The sequence below is a fragment of the Echiichthys vipera genome (assembly GCF_963691815.1).
Source record: "Echiichthys vipera genome assembly, chromosome: 8".
NCBI lineage: Eukaryota > Metazoa > Chordata > Actinopteri > Perciformes > Trachinidae > Echiichthys > Echiichthys vipera.
In genome coordinates this window covers 11,896,799-11,919,735 of record NC_139833.1, presented here as the reverse complement: position 1 = coordinate 11,919,735, position 22,937 = coordinate 11,896,799, and the positions used below count along the sequence as shown (strand labels likewise).

Genomic DNA, 22,937 nt, shown 5'->3' with positions numbered 1-22,937 from the left:
TGTTAATCTGAGATACATGCATGAAAAGGCACATTTAAATCTGTATTATGTCACTTTATTCAAAACATTATTTTTGGAGATTCAAATACAGTGCCATGACTTGACGATCAGTGTCATTCAAAAATGTCATGAAGTTATTAAATGGTTGTAATCATGATTACAGTTGATCATTTTATCATCAGCCGGAAGATTAACAATGACCTCAAAGCCTTTTTTGTGACACTATGTATTAACCGCTGTTCAGAGAGTGTTATTTTATTGTAGTTGTTTTTGAATTACTTGAATTTCAGTTCTCCTGCATAGTGTTGTTGATCCAGTCCCTGTAGTTGGTGACTCTGGTATAGACTCCATATGTTCCCCGCTTCCCGCAGTCAACACCCCAGCTGACAATCCCAGCAGCCCAGAACCGTCCGTCATTTGTCAGGGCGTAGGGGCTTCCACTGTCACCCTGACAGGAGTCCTTCCCACCTTCAGGGACTCCAGCACAGAACATGTTATTTGTCAGATTTGGTACATCTTCTTTTGTCCTCTTCGCCAAAGTGATTGAACGGCTGCATGTCTCGTGATCCACCAGAGGGAGTTGCACATACTTCAGCTTATTTGTTAAAATCTGCCGGTCGCCAGAGTCTGTGAGGCCAAATCCTGACACCAGTCTGAAAAAAAGAATTACAGATTTAAATACAAGGTAGAAATGATTCACAATACTAAAAGCAGATAATATAAATACAATATATAAAAAGAAAACTCTCAGTTGTTTTTTTACCCCATCACGCCAGTTTCGTATGTGACTCCCTCTGATGGCAAACATATTGGCATAACGGATGAGTTGAATGTGATCGGGTCATGCAGTTTGATCAAAGCAATGTCATTGTTGTAGTCTAGACTGTTGGAGAGGTCGTATTCAGGGTGAATGTGGATTGAGGCAGCCAACAAAGGAGATTCGTGTAGAGTTTTAACATCAGTACGTCCCATGTAAATCTGAAAAATCAACACCAGAGGGGGACATCTAGATTCAGAAACATGGCGACAATGGGCATGCAGATGACTCCTGTAGAAAACTTACCCTTATAGTCTCGCTCGATGCTGGTTTTCCATTATATTTTACGACGTGAGCTGCAGTCATAATCCAGCGGTCCCCAATCACCATGCCTCCACCTCTTCCTCCATCTGTGGCCAGTAGCACTTGCCAGGGAATGGTGTTTTCTGGAGCTTCCTGTCCTCCAATGATCCTCTGATAGGCAGAGATGAGTTTTGTGGGCTGGCCACAAACTTGATGGGATGAAGAAGCAAAGTTATTTATAAGGTTTGACAGACTTCCAACTGAAGAAGAACATTCTTGATTTAAATGTACATTAGATTTTGCAGGATTTTATTGTTGTGATGAAAAGCAATACCTGGTATGCACGTTGGTCTGATAACAACATCGCTGTTGGATCTCCACTTTCTATCGGCTTCACAGGTGAAGACAACTGTACAGCAGAGTAGAAGAAAAACAACGGTGAGTGATGTAAAAGTGCACTACGGGTGTGTCAGCACACTGTGAAATCACTGGGTGTGGTTACAGGTGATGCTTGGAGGTTAAGTTTTTGTTTGAGCACCAGTAGCTTTGCAGCCTATTTACAACAAATCGTGTTACCATCAGCGAACCATTTAACTCGTATGGTGCTTTAAAAAAGATTACACGTTTATGCGTTTTAATTGTATTTTTTGTTTCAAGTGCAGGCTTCCATTGGTTTTCACGTGTCTATTGAAAAGCCATTAACACACAATAAAATCTTATTTTAAGTTAATATGTAACTAAATGTGCTTTACTGGTTAGAGGCAATGCAGTGGGGAAATCAGTCTGCTCTAAACTGCAGTGACATAAAATGATAATGTAGTTTCATGTAAGTTTCAAGAGTATGCTAATGGAAACCATTGGCTGGTATGAATGGTAGCAAAAGTCTTAAACTATATTGTAGAATACTATATGTTAATACTTTACCATTTAGGCCCCCAAGGAGAGAGTAAAATGGTTCATTACAGTGATACTGAACAACAGAACGGTACTGATTCTGAAAGCCGGACAAGAAGGTCACCCCTCCATTCAGCAACGGTTCAGGTTCTCCACAATCAAGTACTGCAGAAGAACAAAACAAAAACATTAATATTTTGCCAGTAGACTGATCATGACATTGATCAAGAAGACACTATTTGTGGTTGAATTAAAATATTTCACATTTTCTGAGCTTAAAGACAACATACTGTGGCATTCTGGCAGCGGGAGGTGCCACTGTCTATTGCTCTGACACATGGTAGAGAAACCCTCGATCTCTTCTCCATCCTGACAGAGAAAAGCGGGAAACTGATAAAACATCAGCTGACGTTTTTTTTTTGCAAACAATGAGAAATATAGAAGTTTTTATTAGTAATTGTAGAAAAAAGTGAAGCTTCCTCTGACCATCATCAGCTTGTATCCTTGGTCACAGCGCACAAAGATGTAGTCTCTGTAGAAATATTCGGTCAATATAGGAGTGACCCTGCCTTTGGCTACATTACCGGGAAATGGACACTTCACTCCTGGAAACACCACGGACAAGCAGACATCAAACATCAACTGCATATACAAGTTACTCAACTGTCAGTTGCAGTAAGGCAGGATGGCGGAAGATGTATTTCACTCAGTGTTTTGACACTCATTTAAAGCTGTTCTTACTTTCTGGCATTTTGACGCTTGAAACACTTAAATGTAAAAGAAATCCACCAGGTGTTGAAACTCAAACATATTTAATTCTCATATATTTCTGATAAAAGTCTGACCAATGGTTTTATTCATCCATTGCTCCATTTCACTTGCACTGCTCATGCTGCCTTCAAGTGCCATGGAAAGTCTGAAGTTTCGGACCTCCAACTAGGCAAAGTGCACTGGGACGCCTGTTAAAGTGAAACCTCCTACCAGCGAATTTGGGGTAGTTCGATCTCCCCAAAATTTGATAGTAGAAGGTTCCACTTTAACAGGCATCCCAGTGCACTTTGCCTAGTTGGAGGTCCGAAACTTCAGACTTTCCATGGCACTTGAAGGCAGCATTTCTCTCAACGCACGTGTCGGGGAGGAGGGAGCATCAGAGGTCAGACAGGGGGAAGAGGGTGGGACTATGGAGGGAATGGCTGAGTGCTCTAACTGAGACATGCAAGGGGTAAGAATTGCTTCAGTTGCTCATTGGCTTATTTCTTTCATTCCTCTCTCGCTCACTGTATGTGCTGTAGTCCAGGCTCCAGCCTTTGCTCAGGCCTCCATCATCAGTGTGGTAGTCCAGTCTGACAGTGCTGGAGTTTGTGACTATCAGACCGGGACTCTTCCCACCACACAGCTTCATGGGCTCTCTTTCTGGGATAGTCACCTTTTAAAAGAGAGAGGGAGAGAGAGAGAGAGAGAGAGAGAGAGAGAGAGAGAGAGAGAGAGAGAGAGAGAGAGAGAGAGAGAGAGAGAGAGAGAGAGCTCATTTATTGTATAACGTATCTGTTAAGTGCTCTGTTTATTTCCATATAGAGTGTATGGAAGCTGTTTGTCGTTACCTGCAACCAGTGATGGAGACAGCTCGGGCCTTCCTCAGTGTCCATGCTCTCGATGTGGAAGTTGTCAGTGAAGTTAAGAGCGACAGTGAAGCCAGACTCTACAGAAATAATGTACTGACAGAACACAGCTTGAGGTGGGGGGTTAGGGTATCCTGGACTGAACAGATGTCCCTCTGGCTCATCAAATATACCTCCACCACAGGATACTGGGAAATCAGAAAAGAGACATTCTGGTTAAATTCAATCAGGTGTTTCACCATCAATGGCTCATTTGTCAGCTGCTTAGCTACTAGTAACTCACTAGCAACTTCCAATCATTTTCATACAGGTGTACATGTTTAAGCATGGATTGGTTGTAGCAGACTCGTGGCTGCTTAGATTCTTTGAGAGCTCCCTCAAAGAGCGTTGTCTTTTCTGCCAAAGTAAATGAAACAAATAAATAACCTTTTGTCATAAATGGTCAGTTCTTTGACAAGTATCCCTGACTGAAATAAATTCTGGGTTTTGCTTCAAGTAGTTTAAAACTGAGTGAGAGCAGTTCGACTGAACATTGTTCCCACCTCCTCCACATCCCTAAAACATACTCATACAAGTGTGTATCTGTACATTACTTACACACACAGCTGCGCTGGTCTGGGCGAAGCTCGTAGCCGTGGTGACAGGAGCAGAGGTATGAGCCAAGGGTGTTGAGGCAGATCTGAGAGCAGAGTGGACCTGAGCCATCTTCAGGTTCTGGTGCAGAACACTCATCTATGTCTGATGACGCGAGAGACGTTAAGTTAGTGGGAGGTGTTTCAGTGGTGGAAGTGACAGAAGATGGATAAGTGCTACCTTTTGCCTGGTAATGAGCAGAGAAGCCCACATTCTGGTGGCGTTCTGGGTTGTTGTCGTCCGTCTGGAATATGAGGGTGAGTCTGTTGCCTGGAGACAAGATGGGCTGGTTGCCGGGGTGATGCCCATCAGCCGAGTTCTCATGGCCACAAAACTTCCCCAGGATCTTTGTATCAGAGAGCACCTGAAGGATCACAGAGGAAATACAATCTTAATCACATATAAATAGACGGACCAAACCTTGAGCCAAAGTCGCATCTCAAGTCTTCTATGTTTGAATTTGAGTCTGAGTCTCAAGTCATTCTCATTACTTAAAGCTGCTATAATTGATACTTTCGTATTAACAATGGATGAAATGACTATTTATATGAACAACATATGTTTCAACAGCACCAGTTCTGGTAACCCGTAACCTAGCATCAAATGGCACACAATTAGCAACTAATGAACTTTAGCAGCTAAAGAGGCAGATACTCCCACCAGGAGACCAAAACACAGCTAAAACCAAAGGGAATATTGGAAAAACATGCATCTGTCTGCCAAAAGTACAACAAATTTGGCTTATCTAAAACGCCAATGTTGTGTTTATAACTTGTTGCATGGACTCAAAATGCCATTTGAGTTTGATGTGGTAAACTGTGGCCAGCAAGGGCCAAAACAAAAAAGTGCTTCAATTACCTTTTATGACACCACTATACGGGAAATTAGCTTTTTTGCCTAGGCATGATTGTGTTGCTAAGACTTGAAGGGGAGCCCCCATTGAAGCCACTGATACCCAAGCAAGACAAAACCTCCAAAAAAAAGCCCAAAATGATGACATGTGGCTCCCTACCAAGTAGAGACTACTGCAAGGAGAAAAACAGAGGTCTTTTACCCCATTGTGTAGTTAGGTAAACTTAGGCAAAACGTGGCGATGTATGTACGCAGTTGGTAAAGAAAGTGGTAAAGTCATCACTATTCAAGCCTGAAACAGGTTGTCAAAACTGGCACTCGTGGTATACTTTAGTTCAGGACTCAAACACAACAAAACTGGTCTTTTGTTTGGGATTTCATGTGTGTTGAAATATGGCTCTGACTGTTAGGGCGTCGTAATAGCAGCCTCCAGAAGCTTCAATGTCCAGGTGTGTGAAGGTGAGTCGGATCTGGTATCCCTCGGGCACACTGAGGTCCCACTGCTCCTGCAGGTTGGGAGAGTAAGGCTGTGGATACGAGGGGGACTGGACCGTCCCGTACATAAGAGGCTCTGGTTCCGGCAGCCTCCGGCACTCACACATTGACACATACAAAAACCTGTGAAGATGCAAAGACAGAGTTCGCTCTGTTTATCAGTTTGGGGTCATCTGAACTGCTGGTCCAAAGTTGATGCAAACAGAAAAAGAATAAACACACAGTGACACAATCAGCTGTTGCAACCGTGTAATATTGTCGTGGCTTTATATATTGCAAACAAACAGATCGCTGTCAACCTATAAAACACTGCTCATCTGTAATATTGGTTGTAACACACACTGATAAGAGGTCACTCCACAATCATAGAATTATGTGCAACGAATTTTGTTATCAAGCTGGAAATTCATGGCATAAACATTTTAAGCACAACATAAAAATGGGTTAAAAAATTCCATCCAAACTTACAAGATGATAAAGGAGGTCAACCCCATCTTTGGATTATCTGCTGTATCCGTGAGTGAAGTGATCCCCTGTTGCAGGCGCAAATGTCTCATACAAGTGAAACATTAATGACACAAAGTCTGCTTTTTCCTGTGTTTAGCAACTCACTGTGTTAATGCCAGGAATATGCCTTGTTTGTCTTGGCAAAATCGGATGAACACTTGACCTTGAATTATAGAAAAACAGGTTTGATGCTGGAAATAATTCCTCTAAAAATTAGGAAGATCTTGTGGAGTAGACACCTCCAATAAGATGCAAATGTATTTTTATTACAAAAGATTACTATAAACTGCTGATTTGGATTTTAGCAATCAGATCCCATACTGTTTCAAACTGTGGTGCATTCACCCATTAACCTCATTCTATCACTAGAGGGAGCTATTAGACAGTTTACTGCATCCTCATACATAGAAGGCCCTTTTAGTTAGCACAGAGGTAACTTGAGCACATTGTACTTTTTGCCTATAAAGCAACGTCAGACTGAGACCATGTCACTGTGGTTTAATAACAAAAATAGAGCAAATTATATGTAACTTGATGTATGGTTGTCCATGAACATTTCTCATGTGCTCTTCCAGGCTGTGGATGACTATGTTTTCAGTCCACATATATAAATTTCCTTAACTGTTACAGCTGAATTGTTTTGCGTTTTAAAACGTGAAATCAGTCAAAAGCATTTGTATTCCTTGTGCTTTGTGAAGGACAAATGTATAAATGATTAAATAATTATGCGTGTGGATGCCCCTGAAAAAAACAAACATGTTTTTCTGTGTATCTGAAGATGAAAAGCTAGAAATACAGAATATTATTATAGGTTTGAGCAGGCACTTCATATACAGAGGCTAAAAGTCCTTGCTGCAGACCCGTTTGGCTCCAACCTGCAGCACTTTTCTGCATGTCATCCCCTCTCCTCCATTTCCAGTCAATCTTCAGCTGTACTATTGATAAATATATACAATAAGCTTAAAAAAACACACACACGTTCACTGCAGTGGATTTGCAAATTCCTTTAATTCAAAAGTGAAATGTGAATATGATCACAGCTTAATGTTATTAATATTGGTACATTTGATTACAAGTATATAGTCTTTCATAAACATTTTTTATTTTAGACATCGGCATTAGCCTTGAAATTAATTATTAGGGTGAGTAGAACATCAGTTTCCTTTTCATCTTTTCTCTTTCTAAGAGTTTTCTACTGCATCTATTGTCTCCTTAATCCAGTCTACATAATTCTCCACCTTGGTATAATAACCCTTATACAGCCTCTCTTGACAAGGGGGTCCCCAGGACACGATGCCGGTCAGATAATGACGCTCTGTGCTCCCACCCAACATAGGCGAAACAAACGGACCTCCACTGTCTTGCTGACAGCTGTCCTTTCCCTCTGCTCCAGCACAGAACATGTTATTAGTGAAAGTCATGCGCTTGTTAGTTTTTGTGTACGGTGTATTTTCACACTCTGTAAGGGACTTGACCCCAATATGAACATACTTTAACAGGGGAGATGTGAAGAACAAATCTTCATTCTTCCTTGATTCTGCTAACCCCCATCCTGACACCGTGCCTTGTTCATTTTCCAGCACTCCCCTGTTTAACTCTGGCAGACAAATGGGAAGAATGTCTGGGCCTAAATTCACCCTGGAAGCTAATCTTATAAGAGCGATGTCATTGTCAAAATTGGTGGATTCTTGAATGCCCTTCATGTAGTCTGGATGAATTATGATCCTCTCACTCTCCATGACAACTACATTAGCCAACCTATTTGATATTGTTCTTCCGTTTACCAGTCCACCATACAGGCGCAAAGAGGTTTCCTTTGCCATTTCCACCACATGAGCTGCAGTGACAGCCCATCGGTCACTGATCAGTGATGCTCCTCCTCTGTTCGGCTCTTTAATCAAAAGATGCCAAGGTATCTCCCCTATGTTTGCATTCCTACCTCCCAAAATTCTGCCTACATTTGCAGGGTGTTTTTCAGGCTTCCCACACACTGAAATACACAAAAAGTCATGAACAGATTCATATGATTTAAATAATGGCTAATATGGGAAAAACTAAGAAATGCATTTAAAGTCGTACCTTCAATGCATTTTGGCATCTCCGTCCTGCCGCTTCCTGTTACCCATTCACCACTGGCACTGCAAGTGTACGTGTCTGAAAGATTGAAGAGAGCATATTGCTGAAACAATGAAATCAATGTAAATGCAGAAAACTTTCACATTCTCAATCAGAAAAGCTTCTTATACTCACCATCTCCTTCCAGTGTGTAATATTTTGAGCTGCATTGGAACTGGATCTGGTCATTATACTCAGTGTGTGGGTTATCTGAGCCCACCAGCTGAAGGATGCCATCTTTTGGGATATCAGGTAAAGCGCAATCCACAGCTACACGTGCAAAAAAAAACATCATGAAAGACAGTGGTGAGAAAAAACCCTAGAAATTCAAGACAAATTTTCAGAAAAAAAGTCAGACTCACGTTCACAGATGTAATTGGGAGTCCATACGCCTGTGTTGTGGCATATCGTCACGTACTGTGAGGACAGGGACTCGGTGCCTTGCTACTTTGGAAAAGGATAAATGAATTAGCTCAACAGTGGCTTAACTACATCCAATGTAACTCTTTAAAATGTTATGGTTCTCTGCACACTCACAGCATTTGCAACGTAGCCAAGATCACAAGTTACTGTCACAGTTTCACCCCGATGATATTCTGCTTTCTGAGGAGTCACAGTGGAGTGTGGGCTCACCACTGGTGGACAGATCTTGTCTGCAATTCACATGTGAAAAGAACAATTATGATCATTTATGATAGGTTTCCAACAAACTTAATCTAAATATTGTTTTCCCATTGTCTCACAGGTCACAAGGTAGTATTACCTGTGGTCTTGAAGTGCAGATTGAAGCCTTTGTTAGTGCCATAGCCATCAGAGGTGAAGCGGATTTGGACATGATGTGAGTGAGTGAGAAAGGGGGATGGGGGAGGCGTGCGGCCACAGAATGGCCCCAGAGTCCCAGAGGGAGTCTCAATCTGCAAACAAAACATGTGTAACGTCTACCAATGTATGCGTCCTGACTTCCTCTCTGCTCTGTTCCCTCTGGTGAAAAGTGCATGTGTATGCGTGTCCTAGTTTGTGGTTGTTAAGTTTCATGAGGCTGTGTTTATCCTAAAGGACACAACAGGTTATTTTATAGAGTGGGGTCATCCTGCTGTGGGGATACTTTTCTGTTTTCCAGTGACACAAAACCGTAAAACAACGGTCAGACTTGAGGTCCAGAACAATAGAGAACATTTGCAGTGTCCAGATGTGCAAAGCTGACAGAGACCTACCCACACAGACCAAAAGCTGCGATTACTGCCAAAGATGCATCTACTAAATACTGACTTAAGATAAAAGGAATGATTTTTTTAATGTTATGTTTTAGATCAGTTTTCCCTTTTGATAATAAATCGTCTTTTTTCGCAAATCTGAATCAAAAGCGCACATTAAATCTATTCTGATTAAAGACGATAAAACTTTTCAAAGGGGAAGGGAGGTGAATATGTTTCATAATCACTAGACGCAAAGGGGAAAAAATCCCCCAAAACATGTAACACAAAGACTATAAAATGGTCAAAATAGGATTTAGGATTTGTACTTGTTGTCAAATCCATGGTTACAACACTTTTGTCTGGATTTCCTATTTGTTTCATGCTCTGTTAAGTTAGAAGTTTTAGATATTTATATTATTTTAACTCGACACCTACCCTGAGTGCGTCTATGCATGGACCATCAGGGCTTTGCTCCACGTCGAAATCTTCAGAGAAGTGCAGCTCCAGCTGCAGGGTGGCCTCCACAGACAAGGTGTACTGACAGTTGGCATTGTCTGCATATGAAGCAGGCCAGGAGGGACTGGATATGTCACCTTGGCTCAGCCCTGACAGATCCTTGGTACAATTCACTGTTGAAAATAAGCGTTCATTTTCATCACCATTTCAATCAACATAATCGTATGACTTACACAATCAGCCTCTTTTTCATGTAATTGTTCTCTTTCGCCTCCTTCACCCCTGGTTTGCCTGCTTCTGCTTCCTCTATTTCCCCATTTTCACTTCATGTTTCAGTTTGGTTTCACCTTCCTTGATTTGTCCTCCTCTGTCTGATTTGAACCCCTGAGTCTGTACACTTTTCACTGATCCTGATCATGAGATTATTTGTACCCGTGCAAGTGTGTTTGTCCACGTCCAGGTAGTAACCATGGCGACAGGAGCAGTGGTACCCTCCAATGTAGTTGTGACAGAACTGGGTGCATCGGTTATCAGGGTCGAAATCACATTCGTCGAAGTCTGAGGGAGGAAATGAATTGAAGGTTAGATGTATAGCACGGCACACAAGACGGTTTAAATGAATCATATTTGACATTTGGGAGCTGTTCACTCTATTGGTGGGTTCTGGGTTTCACCATCAGCACTGTACATTTATTCTACCAGGACATGTTAGTAGGAAATGAAACCTAAAACTGAGCACAGAAAGACTTTTTTATTTTGATTTTATGTTATACAATGTTAATTTATGTTATGCAATGTATCTTTGTTTTCATTTCTTGAAGCACATTGAGTTCACGCTTGTCCTATGAAATGTGCTATATAAATAAATTTGACTTGACTCTAGGTTTGTCATTATTATCGTTTTCATTAGAAATGAATTCTAGTATCTGGCTGGTTTTGATGTATGGTCTTGATTATATTTCTTGTTTTGGAGATGATGATTCACTTAACTGACATGTACATGTAGCACACCAGGCATCTGGCCTTAAAAAACACCTCTTGTTTAACGTCAATATCTATTGAAATCAATACAAATTTAAAATAATGGAGATAAAGAGAAAAGGACAAAATAAAATTAAAATAAATTTAGTTTTCCAAATGGGTTCCCATGTTATATCATGTATTCATTGTGTCAAACTCAAAGACATAGTTCACAGGGAACAGAATACGTTTTAAAAGAAGTTCGAATAGGCACCTGCAGAGGACCACTTACATGAAGACCTCACCCACAACATTCATTACAATCAAATTCCCTAGATATTGTATAAAAGGACCCCAGACGTTTTCAAAGAGTAGTTGTTTACCTTTAATAATGTAAGTAATCTTTTCAGAGGTAGAGTTATGGACAACTCTGCGATTAATAAACTTTGGTTTGTTGGTCTACTTCCAAGAGAGTGGGATAACTATTTTTGCAAGCAGTGAACAAAGATTCAAGGCCACAACATCTTTCTTAGGTGTATAATGTTTGTCAGGCTGTAGACACAGAATTAAAAGCTCAGGGTCAAGTGTTATATGTAAGCCCAGAATATTCTCCAGAGCTTATTTAATTTCCCTCCTGAACGCTTTCATTTTATCACATTCCCGAACACAATGAAAAAATGTCCCTTTCTCCTGTCCACAGTTCACACCTGCTACAGAGATCATGCCCTTTCCATAGCAGTCCGCTTGCTTTTCTGTTTCCCAAATAGATAACGGGGAACAGACAAAGACTAAATCAGAGATGATCTAATAAAGTTTTTCACTTGTGAATATTTGAAGAAATGCTTACATTAGATATCAAACATCGCAACTAACTCTTCAAACAACATTACGGTCCCATTATCTAAAAACATCAAAGCCCTTATTTTCCTTTTTTCTTTTTTCAGTCCACTTCCTAAAACCTGAATCCAATCTGCCTGGTGGGGAAAAATAATGACCCTATATTGGGCTTTAGCTGGAGAGAGAGGGTTTCATCAAGATATTTTCTAAGCCGTGACCACGGAGTAATCAATAAAACCCATCTCTTAAAGTAATAGTTTGGGGAAATACGCTTATTAACTTTCTTGCAGAGCCAAGATGAAAATCAACACCACTGTCATGTCACGTAGCAAGCAGCCAGTTCGCTTAGCTTAGCATAAAAACTGGAAACAGAGGGAAACAACTAGCCTGGCTAAGAAAAAAAACAACTATTTTTAGTTATTTTTGGTTAAGTTTGCCAATATTTATCCATTTATTGTGCCTCAAAAGGAAAATAACTCACCATAGATAAAATAACCCTGGAAACTGTTTTGTTTTCATTTATGTCAAGAGAAACCTCTACAATGTAGTTGTTTCCCAGCCAGCTTTAACGGCTATAAACTGCAACCATTGTGAATTGTTGTCTAAAAATATCATCTTCCTAACAATATGATTACAAAAGTATTCACAATGATGGAATACATGCACGTAAAAACTGAGCTCTCCTGGGAAATGTGGAGGAACAAAATGGGCACAAATACACCTCGGTATTTCACTTTCTTTCCCCCTTTGCGTCTCACCTTGATCGGTATAAAAGCCTCTGAAGCCAGTGTGCCTCTTGGTGTTTGAGTAGTCGGAGTGGAACGTAAGAGTGAGGCAGCCACCTGGGGCGGAGATGAGCAAGGGATTTACAGTGGCTTCAAGCTCGTCAAATTCCCTTTTGCCACACACAACGGAGATTAGGTTTCCATTTGAAAACACCTGAGAAAGAAAACATGTTGTCGAGGGCACAATAACAGTACTGACATCAGGAAGAAACAATTTCAAATTTATCTTGACCCCTGACCTTCACTGCGTCGTTTTCACAGTCTTTGCTGTCCTCCAGGTCCAGGTGGATGAGCTTGATGGAGAGGGTGTGACCTTTGCGGACACACCTGCTCCAGTTTAGACTGGCATGGGGCAAGTATCCAGTGGGATACCCTGGAGACTCGACCCATCCCAGCAGCATCGTGTAGGCCGAACAGGAGAGCAGGAGAAGCAGGAGACTGAGGGAAGGTATTGAACACAAGAAAATACAATAGAGGTGGTGACACATTGTTAAGAAAAGGAGGACGAAGTGGAAAAAAAGCAAGGAACATGAAGTAAAGAAAGACAAAGGTGGTACTTAAATGTGATAAAATACAGTTACACAAAAAAGACAGACGATGAAGCATAAATCATTAAAATAATAAAATCACAACGCCAAATTCGCTAACCATCTTACAAGTTCTTTACCTGTGATTTGCAAATAATTACATCCGTTTTTTTGTACTAAAATGCTAAAAATTCAAACCCACCTTAATCTCAACATCGTGACCCGATCAAATCTCCTCACAAATAAACTACCTCAACTTCTCTTCTTCCCCTTTATTTTATAATGTACTTTCTCTCTGTCACTCTTTCTTGCAGCCCCCCTTTCTCTCTCACTCGTTTTCTGCAAACGCAGGCATTTTATAAATCTATTTGTAGATTGTTTTTAGGATGTCTGCAGTAACGAGGGAGTGACTGCTGTGGAGTGGGGTGGCAGGAGGACAGACAGATTAAAGAGAAACCTTTTAGATCGACTGTATAGTCAATCAGTTAATCAGTTCAATAGCATCCCTGAGCCACTGGGACAAAGGTTCAGTGGAAACAATGGAGATGGACTGAAAGGAAAGGGTGTAGTGGAGAGAGGAAATGTTTCATTGTGCTGTTTTGCTATGTGTAGTTAAGTGTGCCAAAATCAACCTCTGGTCCTCTAGCTACACGGAAACACACACACAGCTCACTTCGCAGTGAGAGGGCTAGGGCAGGAAGGAAATGAGGAGAGACAGGCAGAAAGAGACAGAAAGAGAGAGAAAGACACAGAGGGGAAAACAGCAAATTAGGGTCACAGGGGTTTTCCACTGTGTAGGATTAGAAAAGGCATGAGAAGTAGGTAAGGCAGGGTGAGAAAGGGAAACACATCAGTAGTCACAGACAGTTCAGACAGAAGAAAGAGAGTGGAGAAAGGGAAAAGAGATTGCTGCGAGCGATGATCTTTGAGCTGAGAATCATTAAATAGCTGTCATTTCAGAGGTTAGGAGCAGGCTTAGAGGAAGAGTGTACAGGAAGACGGTCGTATTTCACACATAGGTGGAGGATTGTAATCGAATGGGCAACGAATGGCTAATATGAGTTGCACAAATGAGGATAAGTACACCAGTAAGGGTGGCAGATGCTGTGATCGCTGTGCTGCAGGTCAGTCAATATCTTAAAGTTTTTGTTACTAACATTTCCGTTGTTTTTGGATGACACACTTCTTTAAAGGACTGTGAAAACCACGACACAGTACTTACTGTGCATCTGTTCTGTGTAAATATTCAGCTTTTCACCATTCCCCCACTACTGTTTTTGCTTACAGCCTAAAATCAGCATCATCATTATATCTCTGTTTTCTCGACTCTCATCAGGACAGTACATGAGGGCTGAGTGCGAGTGTGCTGAATGTGGCCGCGGGCTCTACACCGCCACAAAAAATCACTTGAGTAAATGTAACGTCTGCAAGGACTGCAGTTCCAGTAAGTCAAACACATGTACACACATACAGTACTATATGCACACACACACACACAAACACTTTTTCTGTACCGCAAACACAAACACAAACACAGTTCCTTCCTCTTCTCCCCCCATGCTGCCTTTTTTAGAGATAATAGATTTGTCTTGCAATTGTCTTTTCGTTTGAACAGCATCACAAGTCCACTTCTATAACATCTTCCTTTTTCCATTTTGAACCCATTAAACCCCACTAATCTACATGTGGAGTCAATTGTTACATAACTGTGTAGCCAAACTTTTCTAACGTTATTAGTGAAGGAGTTTTGAAAGATACCAAGTGTGTCAATGAAGAGCTGGATACTGCCAATGTGGAGTAAGATGATTTCAACAACACTGACAGTAATAACCCCCAAACAAAGTTAGTGTGCAGCTGTGTGTGCTGTCTTTGCACTAAATCTGGTACAAAACTGCAACAGCAGAGTAAAACATGTGTCAAATGAAAAACTGACTTTTCAAACTGAGGCTGAGGGAAAGCAAATTTAACTGTGAGAGAAAATGTACTATCTCAAGTCTTTCGAATCTGTACTCAAGTTCAGTGAATGAAACTGTTAGTTTTGTTTTATCCACAGCTAATACGAAGAATCTGAAATAATTATTCAAGTTTAATTCTGTTAACTTATTTCTAAGGTGGCGGGGTTCAAGTTGAACCAGCTTGCAATGTTTTACAATGTGAAAATAACAGGTTTTATATAATAACAATAAGGGAAACAGGTTGTTAAAGGTTAACTGTCATTTTCTCTCACGTTAAGTCCAGTTAGTTTTATTTATGTAGTCTAAAACTACAAATATGTATCAGAGGACCATCGTTCCATCTGGATAACTGAACCAAAGCTTTTGAAGTGATTTTCAGAGAGTCAAAAGCAGAATTACATCAGAGACACAAACTTAAACACACAGAAAATGACACTCAAGAGGCAAAACCACTACAAAGAGATGCTAACCGACACAAAATAACTAGGACGAGACCCAAAACAACCGAACAGATGCGAAAGATTCAAAATTACTATAAAAAAGACGCTAAATATTTGGGGTTATTTTTGGTCTTGCTATAGTCGTTTCGTTTCTCTTTGTAAGTTGCGTTTGTGGTCATTTTCTATTAACTACAAACAAGGCAGCATGTCTCTTTCAGTCTGGGTGTCTTGTTTTTATGCAGGAGGGGTGGGGGGGCTTTAATGCCCATATCCGGGTGCATGTTGTCTAATTATCTGCCCATGCTCTTTCTTAAGATTCTTTAACTTCAACTTCAACATAAATATGGTACAATAACATATGGAAGAGACCTCTGCAACAGGCTGCAAGGCACAACAGACTATATCTGTCTTTGACCCTTTCAGATAACAACCAGAGGAAAGTAAAGGACTGTACAGCTCAGGAGGACACAGTGTGTGAGTGTGTGGGTGGTTTCTACTGTAGCAGTGATCACTGTGACCACTGTCGACCAGTGACCCACTGTCCTCTTGGTTTAGGAGTCAAGGTTCAAGGTAGGCTTTCATTTTAAAATGCATAAATTATAATAATCAATTATAATTATATAGTACAAACTGGCAACTGAAAAGACTCCTTTTTTTCTTGCAGCCACTCGCACAAATGATACAATCTGTGCCCCATGTGAAGGAGGGACCTACAGCAACGTAACAGATTTCCACTCACCCTGTCAAACACATACCAGGTCAGACTGCATCTCCATTACTAAAGCTGAGGGAGGATGTTGACTTATGTTATGTGCATCATTCATTAGTCATCCATCGAGACATGGCAAAAATTATATGTGTGGTTTCAGTTGACACCATCGATCTACAAAACCCAGAATATCCACATTACACTTTCTGTGACTATATATTCATCCACACTGTAGTTACTGTTTATAACGTCTAAACCTTTTAAACATACTGGGACAAAAAAATAAAAAAGTAAATTGGTTGTAGACACAGTATAGAGTATGTGAATATTTATTTGTTTGTGTTTGTATGTTTTCAGATGTGAGGACCTTGGAAGAGTGTTGAAAACTCCAGGAACCTCAACAACTGATGCCATCTGTGGCAACTTCAAATCCCGTAGGTCTCCATTTTCACCTTTAGGCTTTTGTTACAAATGTGTATCATCGCTTCAGATCTTAAAATTTTTTTTTAGCTTTAATAAAAACAACGTAGCGAATGTTCTTATCCTGCGTGACTCAGGGAGTTCCTGTTGACCTTCAGTTTCAATATGTCATATGACCAAGTTATTAAGAGAGGAAGTAGAAGTAGTACAAAAGGGAAAAGGTTGATGCTAGAATGGATGGTCCGGAGGGACAGCAAAAGTATGACCCAAACTACTTTAACAGCAAAAGCAAGACACAGTCTGTGACTATTAGTTTAATCCGTAAAACGTTTTAATTAAAATTGGGCAGTATCGATTTATTCATACCTTCCTGACATCTTTACCGAGGTATACTGTACATGACGACCGTCAATCGGTGTGCTGTGGCACATGAGGACTCTAATATAATCACAAAATGCCCTCTGTTCAGGACACCATTACTCCAATATATCTTTACATAGCAAATATTTGTTTGCTGTTTTATCAAACAGATACTTTACCCATTTTAATCATCTGTGTTCAGATGAATGGCATTTGGCCTGTTTTCGTAGCAGAAGTCCCCAAGGAACGATCAGAGATGTGCCAAAATCAGTTGGATGATGCTACTCGGCGAAGACTGATGACGCAAAACTTTGAGGCTCCATTCCTCTGGGACTTCCGCCACTGACACAGTCCAAAGCCTCTTCACCTGAACACAATACCCATATTGCCATGACACAGACCTGGAAAAAAGTTTCACTTTAATTTTCTGAATGTCAAATACAACCCCTTTAAGTCCGTAGAACGCTGAAAAATCTCTGGAGCGTCTTCACTGCACTGCCTTCCACTATGTTTAAACTTTACACTGACGCAAAACAAACTGCTCTCTAAAGATCTGCAACTGAAAACCCCATATTGGTCACAAAGGTCAAAGGACCTCATCAGGGGACAGAAGTTGAGTTTTGTTTATGAGGTGAGAGGTGAAAAGGTGAGAACAGGGGGATTTGATGAAGATACCCTGTGTGTATTTCCACCACATTTTTAAATGTAAACATGATAATTATAGCAACTGGACTCAAGACATTACATGCTGATAAAAGTGAGTCCCCGATCATTTAAAAAAAACGTGCATTTAGAAAAAACGCTTACATTGCAACTTTTTCCTACTTGCGTGTTCCTGAACTTTACGCTGAAGTTATCAAAGTCTTAATTTTTAGTGAGATCAGTGACTGAAACAGTTTCCGTTAATCCAGTCAAATAACTGTTGAGACACACAAGGTACATTTGTAACTTCTGCCTCAGATCTTACAGGTGGAAAATGTACCTGTGACACGTTTTTACCGGGAAACAAAACGTTTTCATAAAAGAAAAAATCTGTTCCAACCACAGGTGCTGAGGAGACAATGATAACATATAGTACTGAAATGTAGTATGCAAAGCATTACATTAAGTTATCAGCAGATAAGGACATTTTAGTGTTTATTAATGTAATTTTATGACTATAACTATACTGTGTATAAAAAAATAGTATATATTTTAAACTCACCTGTGAATCATCACGTCATACAACATGTTATCAAGCATTTATTCATTTATTAAACATCAGTTATGGATGCTTCATAAGGGGTTATAATTGCTAAAAATACATTAAAAAGACACTTACAAACGTATGTAACAACATAATCTCACCTTATAACTACATTATAATGTATTCTAGTGTGTTATAAACCACTTAACTGTTTATATACTGCTTAGAAATGTTAAATAAAGTGTTACTAGTATGGTTATTCCTTGGCATAATTCTCGTGTGACCATAATTTACCAATGCTGTAATGAAATAGAAATGTAAACGTAAAAAAAACAGTTTCCAAAGTCTTGAGGAAATTTCCAAAAGTCCTTTGAGTCGGCTCTTTATTCACAGGCATTTTATTCACTACCATATAATATTATTAATGCTGTACCAAGAGTATTCAGTAACCACTCGCTCCCACTTTATTTCCCAGAAGTTACTTGTGTAAGAAGGAAACCCTAATTAAAATGGATTTGGGTCCCTCTAAAATCCCCTCTCTTTGTTTATCAGATTGTCCCTGGATATTACCCGCAGGCCTGTGGTCAGGACTCGTGTTGACCGCACTCGTCCTGTTTGGTCTCATCTGCTGGAGGGCAAAACGCAAGTCATACAAAGCCGGTGTGTACAACACGTCACATGTGTGGGTGTTTCGTCATTGCTTTGCACACACTTTTGTTCTCATTCTTTCAAAAAGAAATCTTCCCGAAGAGGCGACGAAGCAGCGTGCAGGCATGCCCACTCACTGACAGTAACTGTGCGTGTTGCTAGCCACAACTTGCTTTGAAGTGTACACTTGATAGTCACTGCTCTTCTCCCTTCACACGTACAGTATCTCCCCACTGCCTCATTCACAGTCAATTTATTGTGTACAGTTAAATGAAATATACAAACCTGATTTTCTTATATTCATTTGAACTCATTACAAGTGGGGCCTGGAATTCATTAACTTAAAAAGAAGTGCATAAAGCTGTGTAACCTAATGCCGAACGAGCTTGGCAAGCACGACAAACTGAATGGGGAAACCACATCCTGTACATTTTATGCCTGACACAGTTATTTGGTAATGTGACGCACACTTCACAGGCAGCCAACTCAAACCGAGAACAGGTCCTACGCTTGTGACACAGACCCATAGCTGATTGTTTTGGCTGACGCTGTGTTGTAATTCATTGACATTTACTGTATTTCCAGTGAAACAATGTGCCAATCCTGGAATTTACAGATAAAATAAATTTTTTGAGAGAAGGGCTTCACAACTAATTCCAGTATGCAACTCGAACGTGATGAGGAAACTAGAAATCTCCAGTTCTCATACACCAAGAATGGGCTTTAACTATTGAAATAAAAGATATATTCTGGATTTTTTTTCCCACTGTAAAATGCAATATGAATGAGGGAGAAGGATTACATGTCATTTCAATAAAATGTAACTAGGTAACTGAAGCACTTTGTACTTTTATATTAGCATTTTTATTTGTGCCTTATTATTCACTCTTTCAGGGGAACCGGGGCAAAGATCAGTTGTCATTTGGTTAGACCCAAATTTATTTAAGAGCATGCACAATAATTATTTTGACACAGGGCTCCTCTACAAGGCCGCTAGACAAGACAGATAACTATGCAGGGCAATTACCACAAACGCACTGAAACACAATGAATACGGGCTCTTTGGGGCCCCTGAGGGTCTGGAGTTGCGGCACTCTACTCGCTGTAGGACTGAAACGTTGTTGTAAAAGGTTACAGTGTCACAGAGAGAGTTGTTGAGATCAGCTTTGATTCATGGTGGCTTCCATTGTAACTGCTGTTGATACAAATCTGACTTTGTTTCACAGAGAAAAAGGAAAAAAACTTTTTAGAGCAGCCTTTCAAGTCTACAGGAGGTGAGTGTTTCGTAATCAAAAGCTACGATAGAGGAGGAGTATCACTTTAATATTGAGTCAAACTGAGCTGTGGTACATTTTAATTTTACAGGTTTGTTATGAATGAACAAGAACGTTCCCTAGAAACATATTTCACATCTCAAACACAGGCAGAGAATTAGATTTTAAGAGATTATAGTGCCATCTAAGGGCCAATCGGTATACTTTTGTTTTGAATAAAAGTAACCAGTAAAAACTGGATGAATTAAATTAGATAAGCTATTCATCTATAAATTATGATTATACAGAGCCTATGTAAAATATATACCATGATGTAGCGTAGCACATTGTCTAGTAATTCAATAATAGTCTATATGAAAAAATTCAAGTTAAGGCCTATTTTTGTAAACTTGTGTGGGAATGAAATACTTAACAAATGCAAAGTGCTGAGTATTTTCTCATTTGATGAAGAACTTTAGTGCAGGTGCAAGGATCAAAGAACGTAAAGCCTCGTCAAATGATGAAAATTTCGTCATTACGCAGTTCGACTGCTGCTTTTTCAACATATTTGCGATATAAACGATAGCAATATACCGTATATACACACAATAGACATTTTTATGTCACCTTTTTCAATATCATGGGTTAAGTAATCCAATTGATATTAATCACATTGAACTGTGTGGTAATGTAAAGTTTGATAAGATAAGATATTCTTTTATTAGTCGCACAAAGGGGAAGTTTCCTTATTACAGCAGCAAAGTGGATAGTAAACATAGAAGCATCAATAAAAAACAATACATTGTAGAAAAATATACAAAAATATGAACAATATAACACAGGGAAATATAAAATATAAGAATAACAGGAAAAATATATACAATATTTGGTTTTATAATATATATTGATCATAAAAACCAACCTGCAATTTTCAAATGATATTCTGTAGGGTGTTTCGGAAGTTCGAGTAAATGTTTGTGCTTTTTATTGTCAAAACGTCATTGTTTATCACAAAATCCAAACGGGATTTTTTCACGACATGGATTCCTTTAAAAAGACAATAAATGATCCCCTTGAATTATCACCCAGCCCTAATTAAAGGAGATATTCCCTGTGGCATTGATACTAAATAATCTCATGTTTTACCTTATTTGTGATACTGTCTGTGTTTGACAGCCAGCTCCAGTGTTCACATTACTCTGGTTGACGTGGTTCCAGCAGCACCGGTCCCTTCACTAGAGCTGCCTTTACCCTTCACTGAGCTGAATGGTCACTGCCAAAAGAGCTGCACTGAGGAAGACTTCAAGTTACCACTTTTTAACCCAGGTGAGAACTCCTCATTCAATCAAATGTTTTTGTGCTTGCATTTCCTATGCCTTTATGAAATATTCTGATAGTAGAGAGATGCAACAAAGGTCCACAATTGGACTCAACCCAGGGACATATTCTATATCTGATATGAGAAGATACCCTCTTAGATTTGGGATGCCATATTATGATATAAGTGCTGTCTTTTCCGGGTTTTAAATGGGCTGGCACTTAGGGCTGGACTATGTGACCAAAAGCCCAAATATTTCTTCAAGAGGCAGAAGATAATCCACAAAGTTCAAAATACTAACTTCTCTCTCATGTCGTCGGTGTCCGATTACGACACAATGACGACAACACTGGCAAACAGCCAATCAAATTACAGAGGGGCAACAAGTAATCTGTTTTGGGCATGCGCATTGTTGTTTTCCCACACTTTACTGTACAGCAATTAGCCTATGGCAGTTAAGTCCGTCAACCACTTTGATTATCTTTACAACATTTCTTTTTAAAGATATTTCCGAAAATTCACATTAACATGAATGCAACATATTATTAGCAAAGATAAATCTGTAAGATAACAAACAAATAACTTATAGGCAAGGTAGCCTTAAGTAGCCATCCACAGATACAATTGAGCTGAAGGATTCAATGTGCCTTCCAAAAATGTATGTTTAATATGAACATATGATGTTAAAATTAATGAATACATTAATAATGATCACTGTAATATCTTGGTATTGTATGCACCATAGAAAGCTGTGTTTATAGGCTTTAGGCCGTCCGAGCGGTTAGGCCCAATTTAATATGCAACTTATAATTTTAAGGGTCTCTGGCATGTAATGTCTACTCACCCCCAATTCTTCTCACCATCTTCCTCTTCTCCCAGTGTAAGGGACTACTTTATCCATGATTAACTGATGAAAATCAAAATATGAAGCCCTTTTTTTAAAGCCTGCTGATCATCAGCGTCTGTGTAGGAAACTATACGTTAATTTCCATTGCAATGGAGGAGAGCAGAGATGGAGAGAAACATTATTAGCCCGCTCCCACGGCTAAGGGGTCTTTGGCCCTCTGTCATTTGTGTTAGACAGCGCTCTATGCCGGCATCATCAAAACACCAAATAGGAGAATATCTTTTGGTAGACTGGATTTTCATCCCACCAGAGTTTCAAAGGCACTTTGTTGGTGTTACCCTTTAGTTTATAAGTCATCTTTATTTTAGAGAGAAAAATGTCTCATAATGTCCATTTTCTTGCTCATGCCAGCCTAAAATGATTTTCCACGCGCATTAATGCTTTCAGCTACATTATGATGGCCATAAATATCACAAAAAGAGCACTGCAAAGCATGTTTGATGTAGCATTACTTTGAAGGATGGTCACACTGAACATTGATTTCATTATCCTCCTCAGATGATAATGTGGTGAGTTGCAGCCAACATGACAGTGTGGACAGCATGGACAGCAGCATTCCTATCACCCCACTGAAGGCCTCGGTCTCATTCACTGAACCCAGCAACACCAATGGAAGTGCCAGATATTGCACCGGCAACTTCCTCAGGACCTACTCAGAGCCGCAGGAGGACGAGTGGTGTGGCGACACAATCAAGTAAACATTGTTGTAACAGTATGCTGATGGAGCTCAGAGTCCCTCTCCAGCTTGGAGGGGCTGCAACTAGTTTTCAAACCTTAAACTGGATCTATTTATATTTTTTTTTAA

The 22,937-nt window shown here is 39.9% G+C and overlaps 3 protein-coding genes across 4 annotated transcripts; 1 reads left to right on the top strand and 2 right to left on the bottom strand.

Annotated features, from left to right (window-relative positions):
• Positions 1-286: 286 nt before the first annotated feature.
• Positions 287-6,047, bottom strand: c1r (complement component 1, r subcomponent; the record flags this gene model as incomplete). The annotated part of the gene is made up of 13 exons (XM_083917805.1): positions 287-653; positions 764-978; positions 1,064-1,269; positions 1,395-1,469; positions 1,985-2,119; positions 2,245-2,323; positions 2,441-2,559; positions 3,233-3,380; positions 3,556-3,761; positions 4,171-4,311; positions 4,387-4,570; positions 5,463-5,676; positions 6,022-6,047. 13 exons carry the CDS (start codon positions 6,045-6,047, stop codon positions 287-289), a joined length of 2,115 nt encoding a protein of 704 aa, XP_083773931.1.
• Positions 6,048-7,049: 1,002 nt separating this feature from the next.
• c1s.2 (complement component 1, s subcomponent .2) lies at positions 7,050-13,169 on the bottom strand. Its single transcript, XM_083918649.1, has 11 exons — positions 13,139-13,169; positions 12,649-12,847; positions 12,383-12,563; positions 10,260-10,385; positions 9,807-10,000; positions 8,939-9,089; positions 8,713-8,828; positions 8,538-8,619; positions 8,311-8,445; positions 8,140-8,214; positions 7,050-8,050 (listed from the first exon to the last, which is right to left on the bottom strand). Exons 1-11 carry the CDS (start codon positions 13,150-13,152, stop codon positions 7,242-7,244), a joined length of 2,082 nt encoding a protein of 693 aa, XP_083774775.1. The 5' UTR covers positions 13,153-13,169; the 3' UTR covers positions 7,050-7,241.
• Positions 13,170-13,772: 603 nt separating this feature from the next.
• On the top strand, positions 13,773-22,855 carry LOC310950987 (tumor necrosis factor receptor superfamily member 5). Of its 2 annotated transcripts, XM_083919043.1 has the most exons (9): positions 13,773-14,060; positions 14,273-14,380; positions 15,755-15,901; positions 15,996-16,089; positions 16,398-16,474; positions 18,559-18,666; positions 19,881-19,928; positions 21,084-21,233; positions 22,631-22,855. In XM_083919043.1, exons 1-9 carry the CDS (start codon positions 13,985-13,987, stop codon positions 22,828-22,830), a joined length of 1,008 nt encoding a protein of 335 aa, XP_083775169.1. In that variant the 5' UTR covers positions 13,773-13,984; the 3' UTR covers positions 22,831-22,855. The 2 variants fall into 2 exon arrangements, with proteins under 2 accessions (XP_083775169.1, XP_083775170.1); XM_083919044.1 differs by lacking the exon at positions 19,881-19,928.
• Positions 22,856-22,937: the final 82 nt, after the last annotated feature.